At 29.6% G+C, this 21482-nt stretch overlaps 2 protein-coding genes across 3 annotated transcripts in view; both read right to left on the reverse strand.

Annotated features, from left to right (window-relative positions):
* The window catches only part of LOC129989189 (condensin-2 complex subunit H2-like), a 66725-nt gene extending 65306 nt beyond the window's left edge, over positions 1-1419 (reverse strand). The window contains exon 1 of the mRNA XM_056097564.1: positions 1171-1419. Coding sequence (XP_055953539.1) covers positions 1171-1217 — 47 coding nt within the window. The 5' untranslated portion in view covers positions 1218-1419. The remainder of the gene's footprint in view (positions 1-1170) is intronic.
* Positions 1420-4243: 2824 nt separating this feature from the next.
* LOC129989305 (nephrin-like) overlaps positions 4244-21482 on the reverse strand; it is an 827768-nt gene continuing 810529 nt past the window's right edge. The window contains exons 18-22 of one of the 2 annotated variants that reach the window (XM_056097747.1): positions 14098-14283; positions 10971-11119; positions 10803-10863; positions 8897-8955; positions 4244-5200 (exon numbers count right to left, since the gene is read on the reverse strand). In XM_056097747.1, coding sequence (XP_055953722.1) covers positions 5003-5200; positions 8897-8955; positions 10803-10863; positions 10971-11119; positions 14098-14283 — 653 coding nt within the window. In that variant the 3' untranslated portion in view covers positions 4244-5002. The remainder of the gene's footprint in view (positions 5201-8896; positions 8956-10802; positions 10864-10970; positions 11120-14097; positions 14284-21482) is intronic. The other variant, XM_056097749.1, reaches the window with a different exon arrangement.

Raw genomic sequence — 21482 nt, forward strand, 5'->3', positions numbered from 1 at the left:
AATTGCATAGATAGAAAAATATTTATATGCGCCTTACCCATCCCTAATCAGTACGATATTACTTTGCGTAATACAGTAGCTTGTTTCAGATGACCAGTCTTACAGCATATAGTAATAGAAATCTTGTTATGTATAAATTGAATGATGATTTCATTACATTGATATTGACCGAGAACAACGCCCTCTTCTCCTTCTTTCACCTCAAGAAGCTCCAACAACATTTCACTTTTCCATAAGATGTATTCCGGAATTTAAAATCATTAATTTTAGAGCATTCCACCAGTAAGATGTTAGACGGACATCAAACTGGGTACAGTTCTAGGGACGGGTACCATTTGGCGAACTGTTTGAATACATAACTGATATTGCATAATAATATCAATTATGCATACCATTTTCCACGTACAAACGCATATTCTACGAAAACATATATTCAATGCATAGTACAAGTTGACCAAGAAAATCAAATCCTCACAAATGATATTTTTGAGAATTTAACCGTCCTCACAGCAAGATGGTAAAGTCTCGGCTTTGGGACAGAAGTATTCCTAGGTCCGAAAATCGTTTCTATTGAAGAACCACCATGTAACCGCATCTAGTGCACATTGAATCCTTGAGGGCCATATGTCCTCCCGATGGCGTGATGTGGAAGTTTGAATAAAAAAAAGGGCTCAAAATAACTTGTTATCTGACAGTGGTTCAAAATCTCGAGGTCTGTCCCTAAATAGTCCAAGCTTTTTGTTAAAAAAAGGACAATAACACAACTTAACAATTTAAGCTAGTTCATATCTTTTAAGAATTATCGTGATACTCATTTAAAAAAAAAGACAGTGACATTTTAAAAATGTTCTCACAGAGGAAAAAAAGGATGTCATTTTCCTGCGAATATCTAATTATAGGTCCAGCGAATATCCAATCATTGGTTCAAACACAAAAATTTTTTCACATTGATGACGTCATTTTTTTCTTCTTCAGAGCTGTTAAAAGCCAAGCTGGAACTCGCATAATTGCTTCTAAAAACATACTCGGGAAATTTTATCAAGAGCAAGTAGTTCCTTTCTCATGTACCCAGAAACTTCTTCTCCCTTATGCGCCTTTTCAATAGCAAATTCTTTAGACTTGTTTTACATAAATCTATTACATTAAAAATTATATTAAGCAGAGTTTTACCTTTTTCTAGAGGATTCATCTTGTTGCTTCTTGTCGGTTCTTGCCATGCTGTCAAGAGAACACTCACTAATGCGGATTAGTTGATTTGCTAACGTAAGATAACGGAAGAATGACTTACGTACATATCAAAATAAACAAATCAAATTCATTGCTGTTGAGATTCATCAAGCTATTGGCTCACATTGCTTCAAGGCCATTCTGTATTTCTGTACAAAGTGCAGCGAATGATGTATCGTCTGGTAATTTGGCTTCTTTTGTTTTATTTTCTAACGCAGGTGTAAATTTCAGGGGAAAAAAACCGAAAGCTTGATGCGATGTTACTAAGAGAACATAAATTAAGAGAAGTAAAAAAAAGTATCGGAACAAACTTCGGGTGGAATCTTTTTTTACTGTTATTTTATCAAACAAAAATAATCTGGAGTGTTCGACTGCTGCAAGTTTCGAAACGAGTTTTAGATTATATTGCAGTTTATTTTAATACTTCTTTTTTTTTACTGAGTTTTCCTGGAAATGATGAAAGGTGTGAGAATTATTTGCTTTTGACAATAGAACAATAGCCAGTAAAACAATTATCGTCTGCAAAACTTATTTTGCAATTATGGAAGATTGCGAATTTGATTAAAAATAAAATGGAACACTAACTAATCTAAATCTGTATTTACTCACTATCCCTAAAATCACTAAAGAACACTCACTATTTCTAAAATCTAAGATATTTCAAATTGTAGTTCCCAAAGCTGCCATATTCTTATTTGGTCTTTATTAGTGAAGCTAATTTATTTTAATTATTTAATTGTTTTATCAGATTGTTCGTATGCATTGTTTATGGTTTATGCATATGTTTAACAATGCCTCTGTGTAAGCATTTTTAAACTATTCTGTAGACGTGGGAAATATAATAATAAAAAGTCTGCACAGAAAAACCACTTGTTACATCAATTTCTAATTTTTAAAATTCATGTGTAATATTTTCTGTCAAATGTGAGAGATGGAATGGACTTCTATTGCTTTCATTAATTTTTAACTAATAAACTTCTCTTGGCCAAGAGTTTGTGTTTACGCACGAAGTGAAATAATCAATTAAAATATTAATTAACACTAAGTAAAGACACATTAAATTTAACTTAGATATTGATGCATTTTAAGTGAAAAAAATCAAAACGTTGTTCTAAATTATTTTTGATTTGCCCCTCTGATCGAATTATTATGTATTAAAAGTTATTGTTATGGACGATTATAGACCATAGCTGCCTCAAGAAAGATCTGCCTCTTCAAACAATAGATTCTTTTTTTTAAGTGTATACTAATTGATTTAAAATAATAAAACTAAACTTTCATAATTTGGTCAGTTTTTTGGGGCAGAAGAGTGGAGCTTTTCTTTTTATTTAAAATGTTAATGGGTCAAAAATATTTTACTAAATCTAACCGATAACACCAATGTACTTTATAAAAATTTGGACATCTTAATAATCGATTGTGCATTTTTTATTTGAAGCTATTTGAAACATCTTTGCGTCAATAAAAATATTTTTCCCACTGCTACTCTCTAACGATTTGATACTAGTTTTTCGACCACAAATAGAGCGAACATCCTGCGTATTTAGGAAAAACCGAAAAAAAAAGACCAAACGATTTTTTTATAAAATTATTTTAAATTTTGAATAACATACGCAGTTAAATTAATCACGTGACTGCTATATCATATGAGCTAATATCTTTATTAATCAAACACTTTTGTTTTTAAGAATAATATAAAGAATAATAATTAAGAATAATTTAATGTGTTTTACATTTGAGTGTAACTTTATAGTATATTCCAAAATGAACAAAGAAACAAAGGATTAACAATTTTTTATGCCAAAACGCAATACTTTATTACATATTTCACAACTAACAAAATTTTCATCTTTGGTTCCTCATAGTAAAGACTCTTTTATACAAAATTCTCATACATCAGTGAGTTAAGCTCACAATTACAAATTGCTATGATTTTAATTCGGGAACTAGATACCATTTCGAATTGAGATACAAATGGGAGAAAAACAAAATAACAGATATGGGAATTTCTCCAAAAAATAATAAATCTAAATGTTATTTAATACACAAATAAAACTTGACAGCATATAGCATGTATGACATGAATATGTATGATATATGTTCCTTCATATTTTTAATATGCAATCATTTATTTTGAAAGAAATGAGAATGACCTTTATTACACAGCGTGATATTTTACATGACAATAGAAGACGAAATATTGAGAAAATGTTGTATTCGAAACGACATGCATATGTACACAGTAAAATGTACAATCATATACCTGAATGTTTACGACTTCAGTACCTATGTTTATTCTCACGCTTTTGTCGTTCTTTAAGTTGTCTACATTCGTTATACTAAATATTGAAAAATGCCTTTTAATTTATTGAGATTAAAATTACCTAAAATTTTCTGTTATAATTGTTTTTATATAACAATTTTGATATGAAAGCAATCAATTTAGAACATAAAATATTTTAAACTTAGAACAGTGGCTTGTATTTTAATTAATTTTTTAATGCGCAAAATGATTATATTTTTGATATATTGTAGTTTTGAGAAGAAAAAGCAGACTGAAATTCATTTCAGTCAGAACAGACGATTTTTTTTAAAATGATATATTCTTATGAACTACAGAACTGAATTTTTTTATAGATTCTTTAGTTAAATTTTTAGTAAACAATGGAAAATTCGAAAAACAAATGAGTCTAAATAAAAACTTTTGATATATTTTAATATTAATTGTGTCTTTATTAATTATTATTTTATACATTACATTCACATTATTATTTTAATTTATAAAATCTTCATAAAAAGGATAACTTAATTGTTTAATATAATGTAATTTTGAGGTAACATTTTATTATACCAAATGAGCATTAAAACTATTTATGAAATTAAATATTAAATTTGATTATGGATGAAAAAGTAGCATTTGGAAATCTTTTTTTTATGAAATATTTTCGACAAGTCCCAGTTGTTTTTATTGAAAATATTTTAAAGTGAAAGTAATATTTTTATTATTATTCATTTCTAGTTTTAATTTTAATGGTTTTGTTTAATACTTATTCATTTTTATGTATCAATATATGATGATGATTTTCTATTTCTTATCGATTTAAAAATAGTTTGTAGTTAATTGTTTGTAATGTCTGTTGTTTAATAATTAACTGTAAATTAGTAAAAAGTCTCAAGAGATATAAATGATGACAATTATTATAAATTACAGTTTTTAATAAAATATTTTCTCAGTATGTTTACTTTTTATAATAGCTTAGAAACAGAGAACTTTCAGCTTTTTAAAAGAATTAAAACGCTCGCATAATCTTTTATTAAAAGATTTAATTTAAAAAAATTGTATACTAAACTTACATTTTACTGAGAAAAGTTTGATTAGCTTTAAGGAAGGTTGCAAGTCGTTTATTTATGGCAAAATTGATTATTACTGTGCATCATATAATTAACTTTAACAGTGAAATAATTTCGAAAAGTTTTTTCCTGAATTAGATATAAAAAAACTTATCCGCTTTTACAAAAAAGAAAGCCCAAGAAAAATCAGTTGCTTCTTTGCTTTTGAAACGTGTAAAATAATTAATATTTGATGATTAGGGATCAAAACAAATTTTAAGTACAACAACAGAAAAGTACAAAGGGCACTTAAAAAAATGACGATATTAAAATCACTCTTCTATCGATGAAACTCATTCTTGTATCTTCTGCGATTAGGTGTTAGGTTTCTCGTGTTCTTCAATGTCTGACGTAAGAAAAAGGCTCCGCAGATAATTACGGTTTATCACACCAGATGGCTTCCGACGCTTCCCAGCACGCAGCTTCCGGGTGGGCTGTCTGTCTGTCTTGTGTGGCACAGAGATGCCGGATCATCCGGCAGCAGGACCCTCCGGGAGTACCTGGAGTCGTCAGAGAGGGTCGTGATGACGTCACTCGAAGACAATGTGGTGCTCAGAGGAACTGATTGTAAGCTCACGTGGTCCTAAAGAAGGGGGGAAAATCTATATATAGTATATAAAACACTGCAATGAATCGCTCATGGCACAGAAATTGAGCTTATTACTAATTGTCGAATGGCAACAGTCAAATATAAACAAAAAACATCATACGAATTTCAGACAGTTTCTTTCGCTGAATATTTTTGAAGCTGTACTGAATCAAACGCTTCGCTTAAATAATTATTGAAGCTGCATATTATTATTAGATGTGTCATAGAGATATTTCGCCATGTCACTAAAGTGGGCATTCGGTTAAAGGAAAGAAGGTGTAAAAGAAAGCGAGAAATAGGCTTCAAATTCTCCATCAAAACATTCAGACACGTGCTTTCGCCAATCATGAAATCCGTAGTAGTATTTTCATTTCGTAATATATACACTTTGTAATTTGCAGTAAACTACTTCAATTGATTTAATGTTTAAGTCATATCAAATTACGAGGTGAAATGTTTTTCTTTAAAGAAATGCATTCCATATTAATAATCAACACTTAAAAACTCAATAATCTTGGTGAAAAAACTGGTCGCCAAAGGTGGCTAGTATTGTTAAAATAACATAATCAAGTGCATTTTTTTTGTTTATTCATTTCGGGTTAAAAACTAAATTTTTGACTCTTTTTTTGTTTTTTTTGTTCGACCCCCTCTTCCTCCTGAATATGTCCCATGATGATGTTCAAAATATAAAGCAATTGATTTGAAATTAGCATTTAAGAGACAACGTTTCAGATGACTTAAAATGAATTCAACAACAAATCATACATTTGAAAATACAATCTGAAATGGAATGAGTAGAGATTTCATTTTGGTAAAAAGGTTAATTTTTAGCAGTGGACTGCAACTATATGCGACTCTCGTGTAGTATTTCTTTAAAATAATCATGTTTATAAAATTTGTGACTTCTAAGAATGAATTCTATTTTAATATGAAGAACATTTCCACTGTTGATAAAATTTGATAACAAGGCTAAAAACAGCCTTTAAATGTTTCCAAGATAAAGTAGTGGCGTGGTCAGTATGATGATTGTTTACTTACAGCCATCAAATTAAACATTGAAAATAAAAATCTGATTCTGTGCCTTCATAAAAAAGTAGACAATTCTTTAAAAATAATTTTCAAATTAGACAAAAGGAAAAGAAGTTTCTGTAGAGGAGTCTCTAGTTTCATATCGTTATTCTTTCATGAAAAGCTGCCCGGATACGAATAACCAATTCTCCTATCTATGAGAAAACACAGTACAAGGTTTCTAATTTATCTAACATTTTACACAGAATGTATAATTCGATCGTTTGGTTATAGTGGCTTACGTATAACGGTTTTTATCCTTATTATTGCATTCAGCCCTCCCCCTCCCCCTCCCCCACGGTGCGGCGTCTCAAATATGAGGTTGCGAAGCTTCTGGTACGGGTGTTGCTTCTTGCTCCCCTGGCTGGTGCACATAAAAGTGATGTTTGATGGCTACCCTCTACCGATGAAGAACATGCCTCCTACAGGACAGGTTGCAGCGTGTCCGGTGATGGCCATTAGGATTCCACAAAATTCTTAACTATGTTGCAGCAGTGTCGTTCATTCATATTTCTCTATGTGCCAGAGGCCGGATCACAGTAATCGAACTGTGATTATCATTGCATTCACGGCTCAAAATTTCTGCCTTTTTTTTTCTGTAATACACATACAAAGCAGCGCCATGCATTTAATTTAAACATCAAATTTCCATTTTCACTGCATTTGGATTTTAGATATGCCGTATTTTTCTTTGTGCATTGTTGTATCTGTGTATTCATATATACTTTATACTCCCCTTTTTTAATGAAGTCCACTTACATCTACATCAAACTACATATGATTTATATGAATTTTACAGAGGGAGATACGGTGCTAAGATGTTGAGGAGGTATGCTTTATAGAAAATTTGTCAATTGACTGAATAATTGATTAAGTGCGAATTCACACATTTTTAGAACACAATTCTCGTTCCTTTGCAGTTCATACGTACTTCAAGCTTAACAAATATATTCCATAAGTATATTCTTAATGAAAGCTGCGGGGTCAAATTACCACTACTTCCAAGAGAGGACATAGCTTCGACGGGAAGGAGGACTCAACATTAGTTTCTACTTCCGTACTATTGTGATGGTCTTCATCCTAGGTTTCCGCTCTCTTCGGGGTGCCAAGGGGTACTCATGCATAGTACCATTAATTAATGCGTCAAACTTGCTTATTAATTTCAGACATGTTCTACCACTCTAGTAAATCTTTTTTCATATATCTCTGCATTCTGATATTTTAAAGATGCATTGTATTCTTTAAATTATCACTATTCTCTCACATGAATAGATTAAGTTTGAACCTGATGAATTGGAAGAATTTAAAAATTGTGTGAAATCAGATGGGAGACGGACGTGAATCAAAATTAATCAGATCGAACTGCGTTTTATTCTTTGATTACACACGATTTAAGATATATTAGTCATAAGAAACAGAGAAAAATGTACCAAGTTCAATAGATTTGTATTTATTACAACCTTGATATTTCTCAACCACCAGTTCTCTGCTTTATACTTTTCTCTCAAACAAATACATTCGTTTGTCAGAGATCGGAGGGAAGCTGCCAATTCGTCAGAATTAAATAATATTTGATGACAGAATATTGTTTAAACGCAATATTATTTTTAATATTCTTGCTGAAATTATTATTGGTATGAATTGACACTTATGTAAATTAATTAAAGTAAAAGAAAATATTTCCTTTTATCTTTAAAATTAAGATCGAAATCAACATTCAGGTTTTTCTGGATATTTTAACAAGTACTTATTTAGAGAGCTGCTTTTATTTTTCCATCGTTTTATTTCTCCGTAAAATAAAATGAAAACTAAATATATAGGAAATTTATTAAAGAGTAAGAAATTGATGAATTTAAGAAACTGAAGGTTAATTTTTCAAATTTTAAGAAAAATCAAAACTGTGCTTACATTGCATTTCTAAATACATATTTCAAAATGTTTTTCATGAATTATTTAACAGTTTTCAAAATACGAAGCATCTATAGGAAGTAAATTTAAATAGAAGGTCTGAAAGCTAATAAGCATAATGACTGAAAATATCTTTGATATTATAACTTAGTGAATGGAAATGGAAAACAAAGCCTTGTTGAGATTAATTTGAAAGGGAAATAAAAACATCACTTAACGGAGATATAACATGTTTTTAAAATGACATTTTATCGACTCTTTTTCGTCTTCAAATATGTTTTTTTGTAGGTGCAATTTTTTATGCATTTACAATAACTAAAGAAAAGTATAATATTTGTTTAATATTTTTTATACTGAAAAAATACTTTTAAAGATTCATAGAAAAAAATTGAAATAAATAAATCACCGATTCGGTTTTATACTTTAACTTCTTTTTCTTACTTGTCAGGGTAAAGACATATAATTAGAAACAGAATATTTTATTTTATTTTTCATCCTGATACTATTTGCTAAATATTAATCATATTAATTTAAAACATTGGGTTTCCGCAAGAAAAATTCTGTTTTTGTAACAAGAATTTAATGAAATTATAATAATGAAATATTTTTTTGAATAAATTGAGCCTTTTAAACACACTTTAGGTTTTGCACAATATAGTTTAACAATTATAGTTGTTTTCATAGCAAATTTTAAATTCAATAAAAAATTCGTACCATTCCTCGATTCTTCAGTATATCCGGACAATTGTCTTTTTTTCTAGATTGGGTCAAATCTAAAAAAAAATAAACGAAAAGTAAATCAATAAAACTTTAATAAATTCGGTTTTGAAATAATATTCATAATTTTTATGATATTCAATTTAGTAAAATAAAAATAAAACCGAATTATTTTATGTTCTTGACATAAAAATAAAAGAAATATAAAATTTGAATCAAAGGAAGACTTTTTTTGTTGATATTACACATTTTTTTTAATAAACATAAATGTCTCTGTCATTGTCTTAACGTTATTCTTTAAAACTGAAAAAAAAAAAAAAAAAAACGTGTGTTCTTACGATAGAAACAAACAAACAAAAAAAAAAAAAAAAAAAAAAAGTGGAAACTTCGAGCTGGTACTTTTGGTTCGAGATATGTCGCATCCAAAAATTCTTTTTAAGTAAAATATTTGAAGTTTTATTTGTTTCGATTTGTTTGCCTTATGTGCTGTCAAAAACGAAACAGAATAAGGTGTATAAAAATAGTATAAGAAATTATGTATATTCTTATTAAAACTTTGTTATTACGAAAAAAAACTTTATACATGAACATTTGTATAATAGTATTAACTTTAAATTATTAACTGCATTTCTTATACTATGATGATTTATTATTATATACAAAATTATTCATTTCATTTTTTATTTTTTCAACATCAGTAATTGTTTCGTTTTTTACAGGATTTTTCACAGAAGCAATTAAGAAATAAAAATAACAAAAAAAGAGATAGTATGATTTTAATTATGTCTATTGATATCAAATTTAAATCCAAAAGAACCTTTGTGGATTCATTTATAAATTCCCAAACGATTTCGCAATAAATAAAACTAAAAAATCAAAACTAACATATTAAATTTGAGATATGATATTTCTAATAATCTGTAAATCCTTTATCCCCGATTTTGGGTATTTATTGTATTCAGTATCAAACAAGAATTCATTTATTTAATTTTGAAGCCTTATTTATATAAATATATTCTTCGAAAACGTATTATTATTTACGTATCAAATTTTAATCGTGATGACATTTCCATTTATTCGTGAAATTTTTTATTGCTCTGAGATTGCTATTTTTATTGCGATTTGTTTTAAGTGTCGAAAAAAAGTTTTCGAATATCCTTTGTAAAAATAAAATTTCAAAAAACAAAAACTGATATACATTGAATGGATGGTAACAGCTGTATATTCAGAGGCAAAATAAACACAGTTTTGTTTATTGTAGAAGGCCATACTAACAAACGATTTTTAATGCATATTCGTATACTTTTAGTTTTATACCATTTGCTCATTAAAGTTTTTAAACATTTATTTTTCCTTGATTTTTTTTAGTATTTAATAAAAAATTCCTGGATCTGAAAATGATTCTAATAAAACCATGACGAAGTCGAAGTTATTTCAAAAAAGATTTTAAAAAATTGTTGCAAATTAGAATGTTTTGGATGGAATTATTTAAAAACAAAAAACAAAATTAACGGAATATACTTATTTAATGCGTCATCTCTTGCTTGTCTTTAAAAGTCAAGCAAATTTTTTGCTTGGAAGCAGCCGATTATGTTTTGAAATGACGATGCTCAGCATCCCACGAACGGATAACGAATTTTAGACGAAAACTCTTGCGTGTATTTTTTTTTTCTTTGAGTAGTGTCATGGAATAGAATTTTTCATAATAAAAAGGCTATTTCCGTTGAAATAGATCTAAGTTTTCAGAAACTTTACTTTTCCTCTGTTGATAAGACGTCTTTCTATCAATACAGAATATCATCCAAATTCAAATATGTCTCGATTTCTTTAATTTAAGTTATAACTTTTTTAAATTGCTGTTACTTCGAATCTTTACATATTAAAGAATATTATTTTATCTTACCATAAGGCCTAGCTGTCTGGTATCCCGGAATGCACTTTTCGCTGACTTGCTTTTTAGCTTCCTAAGAAAGAAAGGAATATGTATCATCAACAAAAGGCAAGAAAATGGAAAGCAAAAACTAAACACTTCGGCTAAGAATTACAGAAAGAAAACAATTGATGAACTCACAAAAAGCTCTTTCATGAGTATTTCTTCTTGATAGCTGTCTTTGTCTTCTACCTGGCATATAGCTTCTCCATTGATAGACTGTTGATATTTGCTAGGGGTGTACATCAAAGAATCCGGGGTTGTCGTCTGTGTTAGAGCTTTCGGACTTCCTAGAAATAAAATAAATGGTAAAAAGAAGACTATTTCAGAATGAAATCTGATAGATGTAAGATTTATATTCTTTAAGTAACTGGATTTATATTCCCGATAATTTAAATTTGAAACCCATTGCAATTGAAATCTTGCAATTATTTTTATTCATAATATTAAGAAGAAATCGTTTTTTTTATTTGAAATAGTTAAATTTTGTCTTACAGATTTTTTAAAAATGTGTTTCTACATTTCATGTAAGGAATTTAAATAAGATATTGGTTTTAACATGATAATGTTTACAGATTTTTATATCATCTGCAATATAATCAATGTGATAACCACGATGAAAAAATTATTCAAAATACCGTATAAGATCAAATCTTTGGATCTAGAATTACCATGACTATCGGGTAATAACTTTATAAGTAGTAATTATTCACAAAGCAAGGGTTTCTCAAAGATTGGATGAGATCCTTAATAATTAAAAATCAATAAAAATTCAATGCTTTTTTTCAATAACTTACGAGAATATAATTACATTAAAAACCATTAACATATTACTTAAAAATTTAAAAAAAAAATAATCTTTACTTAAGCTAAGCTTACAGAACAATTTCATTTCCACAATTTTTTCTTTAATTTCAATGAATTTTTCAAAATATTTGCAAATGTATTTGGAAAAAAAATATTTTTATTATTTTAGTAGCCAAATTTTTCTCTCAAAAATTATAAAATGAATTCTGGGATATCTTATAGTAGTTTCTTTTAGTTCACCTAGATTCAATTTTCTTTCTTTCTAATTTAATTTGAAGTCAACTTTAGGCAAAAAAACATCGTTTCAAGGTAGGTAGAACAAGGTATATTTTATACTTATCTTCATTTATTGAGATCTAACTTAAAGAGGTATATTTTGTGATGCACCTTGTAATTTTTCACAGTGATCAAATATCTGAGAAAGAATTGAAAACTTTCTCCCATCTAAATATCTAAACAACACTAGATGGATGTTTGAACAATGAAGGATTAACGAACTTCAGAACTTAAAAAAGACTGATGTTCTGCAATATCTAAGAGACTTTTAAATAGTCTGCTGTGATCATGATATATATATTTTTTTAAAAATATATTTATGGTCAAAATATATTAGATATGATTAAATTATAAATAATTTATTTTTTGTATACATGTGAAGATTTATTTATTTTTTATTTTTTTTCGTCATAAGAAAAAAAATCAATGCAAGTTATTTTTTCAGGAAAACTTTTTTTTTTAAAAATGTTTATGCAAAAACTATGAAATTCAAATATAGTATGCATAAATATTTTCTACTATTACATAATTTCTTTCTCACCTTCCCTTCCCCTTTTCTTTTATTCTTTCATTTTTGTTCTGAATGATGTTTCCTTATAATTTTGCTCAAAAGATGGCAGCACATCCAAGAAAATCTTATCTTAATTCTCCATTTAATCCATAGATGGCAGCCCATACCATTTTAAGTTGGTTTCGAATAAGATTTCATATCGTTGGCTAATGTAATTAATTTATAGACAATCACATAATCTTTGATTTTCTAGAGACTGAATCTATACACATTTAGAAGTAGTGTAAATTTATATTAGTATGCAGAAAAATTACCAGATTTATGTTAAAAAATAATTTAATAAACATTTTAATTTTTTTTCTTATTAGTAGTAAATTATTAGAAGAAAAGTTATGAGAAAGAAATAAATAATAATCTTCGGCATTTTTAACCACCATTCTAACATAGGACCACCATTAGTTTAAATAAAAAAAAAACTTTTCTTGCATTTGGAATTACATTTCATTGACTGTTAAATTCTAAGAAAAACCCTATTTTTTATTTTTGCATTCTTTATTAATATAAAGTCAGATCACAGAAAAAGATATCAAGAATTCCTCCATTTCACTGAATTTTAAACATCAAAATACTTTTTATGAAATACATTTACAAATGTCGTTGCACCCACACTGAGAATGGCGACAATTATTGCCACAAACTTGGTGTCTAGGTATTGTAAAATGATCAATATCTATACATTGAGATTGGTTACATCATCGTCTAGCGGTAAATAACGGAGTTAATGTTCATATCTCGAAAACGGTACAAGATACAGGGAGAAAAATCAATTTCAAGATTATAGAGCGTCTTTGATTTAGTACTATATGGCATTTTGAGCGCTGTAATTTTATGAACAAAACGTGTTTGTACATTTTTCTTATGCATGCAAACTAGATAATCCAAAAAATGTAACTATTTAGATAAATGAAACTTGATATATTGTTGTGTTACAACAAATTTAATTCTGTGCCAACTTTTAATTCATTTCAATTAATCGAAAAAAAAAAAAAGTATTCAAAATGTGTACAGGTTTTTTTTCTCTATACTATGCAGCTCAAAACGCTTATGTGCGACACTCAGAAAATAAAAATCTGAGCACTTGTGGTGTTCACTATCTTGTCACGGAATAATGTGAAGCAGAATGTGAGAAAGTGAGTGAGACACCACTGCGGTTGGTGTTTATGCATTTCATGTGCTGAAATGAGAAACGTGCTGAAAACCCCCAGAGTTCAATCATCCGTTAAGCCATTTGATTTTCTCTCCAGCATTTTAAACATGGGTGCTTTGTATATAGAATTCCTCAATACTAATGGGCAGCGGTAGCCAGTTGGTAAAGTGTCGCCTTCAGGAGGGTTACAGGTTCGAGACGCGATTCCACTGAAAAACAGTCATATAAATGGGTGTAGTGCACGTTAAATCAGTCGGAAATAACTGTCATCCCGCTGGTGTGATGGGAAGTTTGGAGAGGGCGGTGCCAGCTTAGGTGTCGTCCTCGTCATGCGATCACGGTTCAAAATTACGAGGTCCGTCCCAAAATAGCCCTAGTGTTACTTTAAAACGGGACCTTAATAAAACTAACCTCTATAATACAAACTATGCAACAAGGAGAAATGAAATTCATTAGCGACAAATTACCCCTTGAGTGAGAATTTCTGTTTTTTCTTCTTTTGATGAAACAAATAACGAGTACAATGTTGAGGGCGAGAAGTAAAGATCCCACCACGGATACCACTACAAGAAGCAGACGCGGAAGCTCAGCATTGCTGTCACTGAGGGCATCCAGACTGGCGCCGGTAGGAGGAGACTGGCCAGGTTTATATTCTGCAAGAAACAAAACAAAATTAGAATGAAAATGACAAAAAAAAACAATTTTTATAAATAAAGTATAGTCCAATTTTTATAAATAAGTATAGTATATATAAAGTAAAGTAAAGTCGAAAAATTCGAAATCGAGATTTTGACGAATTATCACGCTTTACATCTCCTTCAGTTTGAAAAATACATTTTTTTCAAAATATCCATCTGTCTATCTGTGGCAAACATAACTCAAAAACGCTTTGATTTAGACGCATAAAATTTGGCATAGCTTTCTTAACAAATTTGCAGATTTATATCAAATTTTGAGCAAAATACGTTCCGAGGAAGTCTGTCAGTCCGGCTGATCGAATATAAATTAACGCGATAACTACAAATCAAAGAAAGCTAGAGGATGTCTTAGTTTAGACACTTAACAAATTTTGAACCAAATTCAACAAGGAATCGGTCATCTGTTGGTCTTTTTATTTAGAAACATGTAAACGCGATAACTTGAAGGCACAATGACTTAAATTTATCAAATTTGGTATGTAATTTTGTGCTAAATTTTTGTTTCAGTCGGTTGGGGAAAACATGTCTGAAACCCAACTTTGAATTTGGATATTTTAGTTCACTTGCCAGGGATTTGTGGTGGATTGAATTGAGCGAGGATAGAACCTGGGACCTTGTGGCTCACAGCCGAGTAACATGGCAACAATACAAAAGCAATTGTTCGTGCAGCGTAGCTGTTAACTGGCTTATAAGCTTTCCCCACAGACTCTCCCTCCAGTGAGTCGGAGGTGAGACGAACGATATGGCTGTTGAGTGGTGATGGTTGAGTATAATGCGCCTGTACTCATTTGAGTAGCGCCAAGCGTTATGGCGAGCGTGTATGGGTGAGTGGTCGCTACGTCAAGTGAGTCTGACGACTTTGGGTTGCTGCGGCCTTTCTGTGTTGCTGCGTCTAGTGAGTCTGACGACTTTGGTTTTCTGTGAATAGATGGCGCCACAACAGCTGTACGAAGTTTGAAGGATCATCGTCCGAGGTCACCAATGTAGCAGATTGCGATGAGCGAGGATAGAACCTGGGACCTTGTGGTTCGCAGCCGAGTAACATGATCACAATACAAAAGCAATTGCTCATGCAGCGTAGCTGTTAACTGGCTTATAAGCTTTCCCCACAGATTTATCCCCAAATTTGCACTATTGCATTACTATGAATCTAAGAATCACCACACGATAGATTCAGTGAAAATCCTAAATAACCGCCAAAGATCAAAATTTCGTAAATATTGTACTCCAATACCAGGCAAGTCGTTCACTTGGGGTAACATTCTTATTAGAGAGTATGCGAAAATGCTTTGGAAAGACAACTCCCGCTGCTTTTGTGAAGCACTTATATCAAGTTTCTTAAATTATTGATATTGTAACATTCCCTGTTTCCCAATATTAACAAGACATCTACAGCCAGCTGTGTCGTCGCTGTCACTTACTAAACTCCTCGAGATAGCCAGATGGTGGATCTTTTCACCTGGGTGGTCTCGCATCTGTTCATTAGCGACTACAGTGAAAGACCACATGTGGGAATTCCTCGTCCAAGAGATATTGAGAGTACCTTCAAAGAGAAAGGGGTGTCCAAACATCTGGATGCTAAATGTTTCTCATTGTGAAAGGACTATGATAACTCCGTGTTCCAGAATAGTCAGTTATGAAAGGTGCATTACACAAAGGACCTTCCCACGACCGACTGGCGCCGTTGAGAGAGCATATTGCTGAACACCGATTGGCCGAAAGAGAGCTCAAATGATCAATGTAAATTAAGAGGCGGAGATTGTCGCCGAAATAAAGTGCGAAGATTTTTTTAGGAGAGAAAAGAAACGAATTGCAGGCAGACTGTTGGGCTACGTCCACGAGTTCGGAGTCCGAGAACTAACGGAGTTTCAAGAAAACCCTTCGACTTCGACTGTTGTGTCTCCTACTACAGGTGTAAATAACTATTTATTTAACCAAGATTAGAACAAGTTGTTCTTTTGTATATATAGGGCTGTAAAATATAGAATTGTCTGGAAATTTTGCTTCGTTATTTGATAAGTTTAGATCAAGACATTACAATATTGCATCGCAAAACAGCATTTGCACTATTGCATTTAACTTGACTTCTTTTAGGTTCATTAAATGAAATTTCATTGTTCATTTTTCACTTATTCTTGTACTTTCGGAGTTGTAAAAGCAATTGCAAAGTTATGTTCTCCTGATAAAAATGGCATATTTTGATATTTTCAGTTTAATTAAAAATAAATAATTTTTCATTATTTCTTTATTCATTATTAGAAACGCCATCTATTACTGAATTTGTGAGAAAAAAAAACGATGCCAAAACTCTATGATATTAATAATAATGAACTTTCAGGTAAATAAAATGTAATTCTCTCTTCAGATTCAACTTATGTTCTAGAGTTGCGAAATCGTACAAAGTTAAGTACTCTTGATGAAAATGCCATATTTTGATATTTTCAGAGTTTAATTATCAATAAATGATGAATCTTGATGAATTTTTTTTATCCTAAAACAACAACGCCATCTGGTGCTGAATTTGCGAAACAAATGATAACAAGGCTCCATGATATTTATAATAATGAACAGAGAAATAAATATATTAGAGATTTTAAGGCAAAAAATAATAAAAAACATTTCTATGATTATGCTTTTATTTACTTATACAAAATTTTGTTATCAAATATTTCGAGATCCTCCACCTAAAAAAAATCCCAAAAACGTGAAATTTTGAAAACTTTATGAAAAGAAGTTCACCCTCACTGAATGTCATGAAAAGCAGAATTTTTAAATATACACTAAAAAAATAAAATTTTATCATAACCGTGATTTTTTTATTTTTGTCAGCTCTTCATACTTTTACTATTTTGTTTCCATTTCCTAATTTTTGATAAAGTATTTAAAATTTTCGGTTTTCAGATAGATTCCTATAGGAAGACTACCTATTGCAGAGGTTCTCATAGCAAAACTTTCAGAAAATTTCGGAAATCGGAATATATTGTTAGAAATGTAAAAATCTCGGACTAGTTTCTATCTATTTCGTAAATGGACCATCTAGCTCAAAGGAGGGTGGAAATGATGGGCGTGGGGGGGTGAAGTTTTCATTTCGTTATAACTTTCTTAATATTGAAGATAGGAAAACAAATCCAATTAATCAAATTAGTGCCCTACTAAGACGAACAACTTTTGTATTTAAAGTTTTTCGACAACAGGAATATCTTAGAAATTAGGGGCTGAAAAGTGGTTTTCATGCCCCAATTTCATTGTTTCTAACATTAACAATTTATGTAGCCAGATAGTAACTCAGATGTAAAGGAATCTACCTTTTGCCTACAGCTTGCCGAGAGCAATTTTCTTTATTGTTCAAATATTAGCATACTTTTTATTAGAGCAAAATTATTATTAGAGCTCCTAATATTTTTGGCCATTTGTCTAGAGAACTAAGAAAATAACATACACATATCTAATTCATGTTTTTCCAAATTATTCTTATTTCAACACACTATGCCATATTGGCATTACTTTGCCACACCTACACCAAATCATTGGAAAAACTGGAATTCGAATTCAAGATTTTCCAATCCCAACACTCAGACTTCTAATAGAATATATTAAAACTCAAAAGTATCACTTCGAATTCTTAGAACTCTTAGAAAAAGTTTGTCTGTCATTTTAAATGAAATGTAATATTTTTAGTGATGAGACAAAACTGTGACTAATCGAACAATATTGCACATTAAAAAAAAATATTAGAATAAATTTGCCTCTCAAGAATATATTTTAAGCGAATTCCTTTTTAAAACAAAGCATGAATTTAAAAAAAAACATATTCCGGATTTAATTCCACTCTAAATGCATCCCCTAGACAACATAATTTTAAAGTTATTTCAATAACTAAAAAAATTTGTCAGATTTTTACTAACTGAATTCTAAACTTATTCATGCATGGCAATTTTAACAAAGCGTTTGTATATGTATATATATTCCCCAATTAGAATTCAGAATTATTTTTACAATGATTCCCTTTTCGTTAAAGGTAAAATTAACAACAACCACAAAAAAAGGATACAATTTGAACGAACCCAAAACTAACTGCGTTCGATTTCGCTAATTTCATTCAAACTGCACTTTTCAGAGAGCTTTTTGAATGTTATTTATTTCATTCTAAAAGTCCCCGGAGTTTTCAAAACGCGAAGATTGAGGATTTGCAATAAATAATAAAAATCTGAAAACCTCGACAACTAATTACTGCTGGAATTCAAAATCGTGCTTTTGTTTCAGAAAAATTTTCTAATAAATCGGGACTTTGCATCGACCTCGAATGTCTTTGACGATGAATGCAGTCAAGCTTTTGACGCTTCATGGAAGTAATGCATTTTGGGATTTATTTCAGAATGAAAATATGAATTATTTAGCGTATGAAAGTGCTCGGAAATGATAATCTCCAATGGTAGAAGAATCGTATTTTCGAATGTTCTGAAGTAGAATCTTTGGATAAAAAATGTGTTGTAGAAAATAATGCAACAATAATAACGACAAATAATAATAAATCGAAATGTAGGATAAAAAGCATTGTAGAAAATAATGCAACAATAAAAACAACAAATAATAATAAATCGAAATGTAGTAACAAAATCGAAATGTAGGACAAAAAAATGCTTTGTAGAAAATAATGCAACAAAAATAACAATAAATAGTAATAAATCAAAATGCACTAACAAAAATAAGAATAAACGAAAGTAATTAACAAATTTGAGAACTTTGGTCTAGAATAATTTTATGTCCGATTACACTAGGAATTTGAATGCTTATGGTCCAATAAAAATATTTATCAATTAAAATAATTGAGGAAACAAAAAAACAAAAAATTATCTATAACTCCTTACAATTTTGCATTTCAAAATTCTTTTTCAAAATGGGATTTTGCGAGACAGCTTTTGTTATTTCTGATCGTATACATGATTCATTTTAATCATTGCATTATAAATATAAAGAATATTCAGTCATTTGTTGAATGAATATTTTTTGAACTAATAAATATATTTATTTAATATTAGAAAATCGACGACCATCTCATTAAAAATTTAGTCACATTTCTTCATTTTTAACATCTTTGAAATTAGCTGTCTTTGACGACCAGCTGGTTAGCCGGGCATAATAATTGCACGTAAATTAAACTTTAATCATAATTTGAAGCTCATGATTTTCCGAACAGAGTATTTTTAATCATGCATCATAAGCTTGAAATTGTAATCAAACAGCGAATTGATATTGCCCGTTTTTCTCTGTTTTTTAAATACAGACATATGCAATTGCAAAAATGTTTTTTTTTTGGATCTCGGGGAGCTAAAACATTTGCCCATTAAAATCTCGAGATTGAATTTTTCTGTAATTACTATGTATTCTTTTTGTATATTTCGTATACTATTAACTGACAATGAATTCTAGAAGCTATGCAACAATGTCTGGAAAAAGAACTGTGGCTGTTGAAATCTCTGTCTATTATTAATATAAGATAATGCGTGTATATTTGTGTATGTGTGCATTTGCATTCTAAGGAATTTGAAATTTGATATAGAGCAATCAGATTTAGTACAAATGTGTTAAAGAAGTTGGGCTGATTTTTTAAATTCTATTTAAGAATTTAATTAATTGACAATTAAATGCAATTCTGGCGTTATCCTGCGATAACTACTGAAAATATAAATGAACAAAATTAATTTCTATACTATTTTAAAATGTAAAAAAAATGTCTTTTTAACAGTATTAATTTAAATTCGGTACAGTTTTTCCTGAATTTTGACAGCTTTTATAAGTATTTTTAGTCTGATTTTCAACGACGGATTTCTTTATTGAAACGGAACTCGTCTCATTTTTATTGTTCCATCAAAAATTTAATCGCGTGATTTTTTTTTATTGTTCAAAGCTAAGGATGGAAGGTTATGTTTAATACCTGTGAAATTTGCATGAAGAACAAGAAAATTAGGATACATATCGAGTAAAACAGCCTGTAATTAGAATACATTTTTAATCACATGAGACTCGTCGTCATTAGAAAGGTTCATTTACACAGTAAATAAAACAGGTGTAAATTTAATATAATAACATAACTGAAATGTGTGTTACAATCATTTAAACACACATTTCACAGGGCTTTAAAATCCTTTATTGAGAAAATTATGAGATTGAAGTTGTGCTTAAAAAAATTAACTAAAATTAAACCCAGAAAAGTCAAAATTATTTAACATCGTAGAAATTATATATTGCAGAATTAATCAATAAACTTTTCTCACAAATATTAAGAAGCATAAAGAAAGTTTATTTGGAAATTTAGTGATAATTAATGAAATAGTTAATTTTTTAAATTCATAGATAGATATTTTTAATTAAATTTATTTGCCTTTGAGTTCCTGTTCTCAATGTTTGATCAAATTTTAAAGCATTTCTTAAAAATCGTTTGGTTAAGTTTAATTTTTATAAGATTTCAAACTCGTTTGGTGGAAATGTTTTTATCATTTTAATTAAAAAAAAATTAGTAGACTCTAAGGAGGCTGTGTATAGTATAATAATATCTATACAAGATTTTTCTTATTTAAAAATATTATATATTTTCATCAGAAATGAAATATCATTTTAAAAGCATCCCAAATGTTTTAGAAGCTATTTGAATAACAAATGAACGTTTTAAAATATATTTCGCAACTATTATTGGCATCAGAGACATACTATTTGTGACTCATAGTTTAAACAATACGTTTGTGAGTCATTCCGCTTAATGAAGTATAAAATCATTAGCTTCTTGAAAAAGAGAAAGCAACTAAAAGACATGTTTGAATATTTTCGAAATGAATTATTTTCTGTTTCATTAATTTCGTCAAAACGTTATTTTGGGACTATGCATTTTCTTTAAAAGAAACTTCAGACTTTCTACAAGATATGCAATTGAAAGATAAAATTCTGAAAACCTCGACAAATTTTTATAGATGGAATTCAAAACCATGCTTTTGTTTCGGAAAAATTCCTAATAAATCAGGATTTTGTGTTATTGTTGGATGCCTTTAAAAGAATTGAAGCTTTTGGCGTTTTACGGAATGAATGTATTGTTGGATTTATTCCAAAGTGGAAATGTGAATATTTTAATGTAAGAATATGTTCGAAAATGGTAATCTTCA

This window comes from Argiope bruennichi, chromosome 10, assembly GCF_947563725.1.
Source record: "Argiope bruennichi chromosome 10, qqArgBrue1.1, whole genome shotgun sequence".
Lineage (NCBI taxonomy): Eukaryota > Metazoa > Arthropoda > Arachnida > Araneae > Araneidae > Argiope > Argiope bruennichi.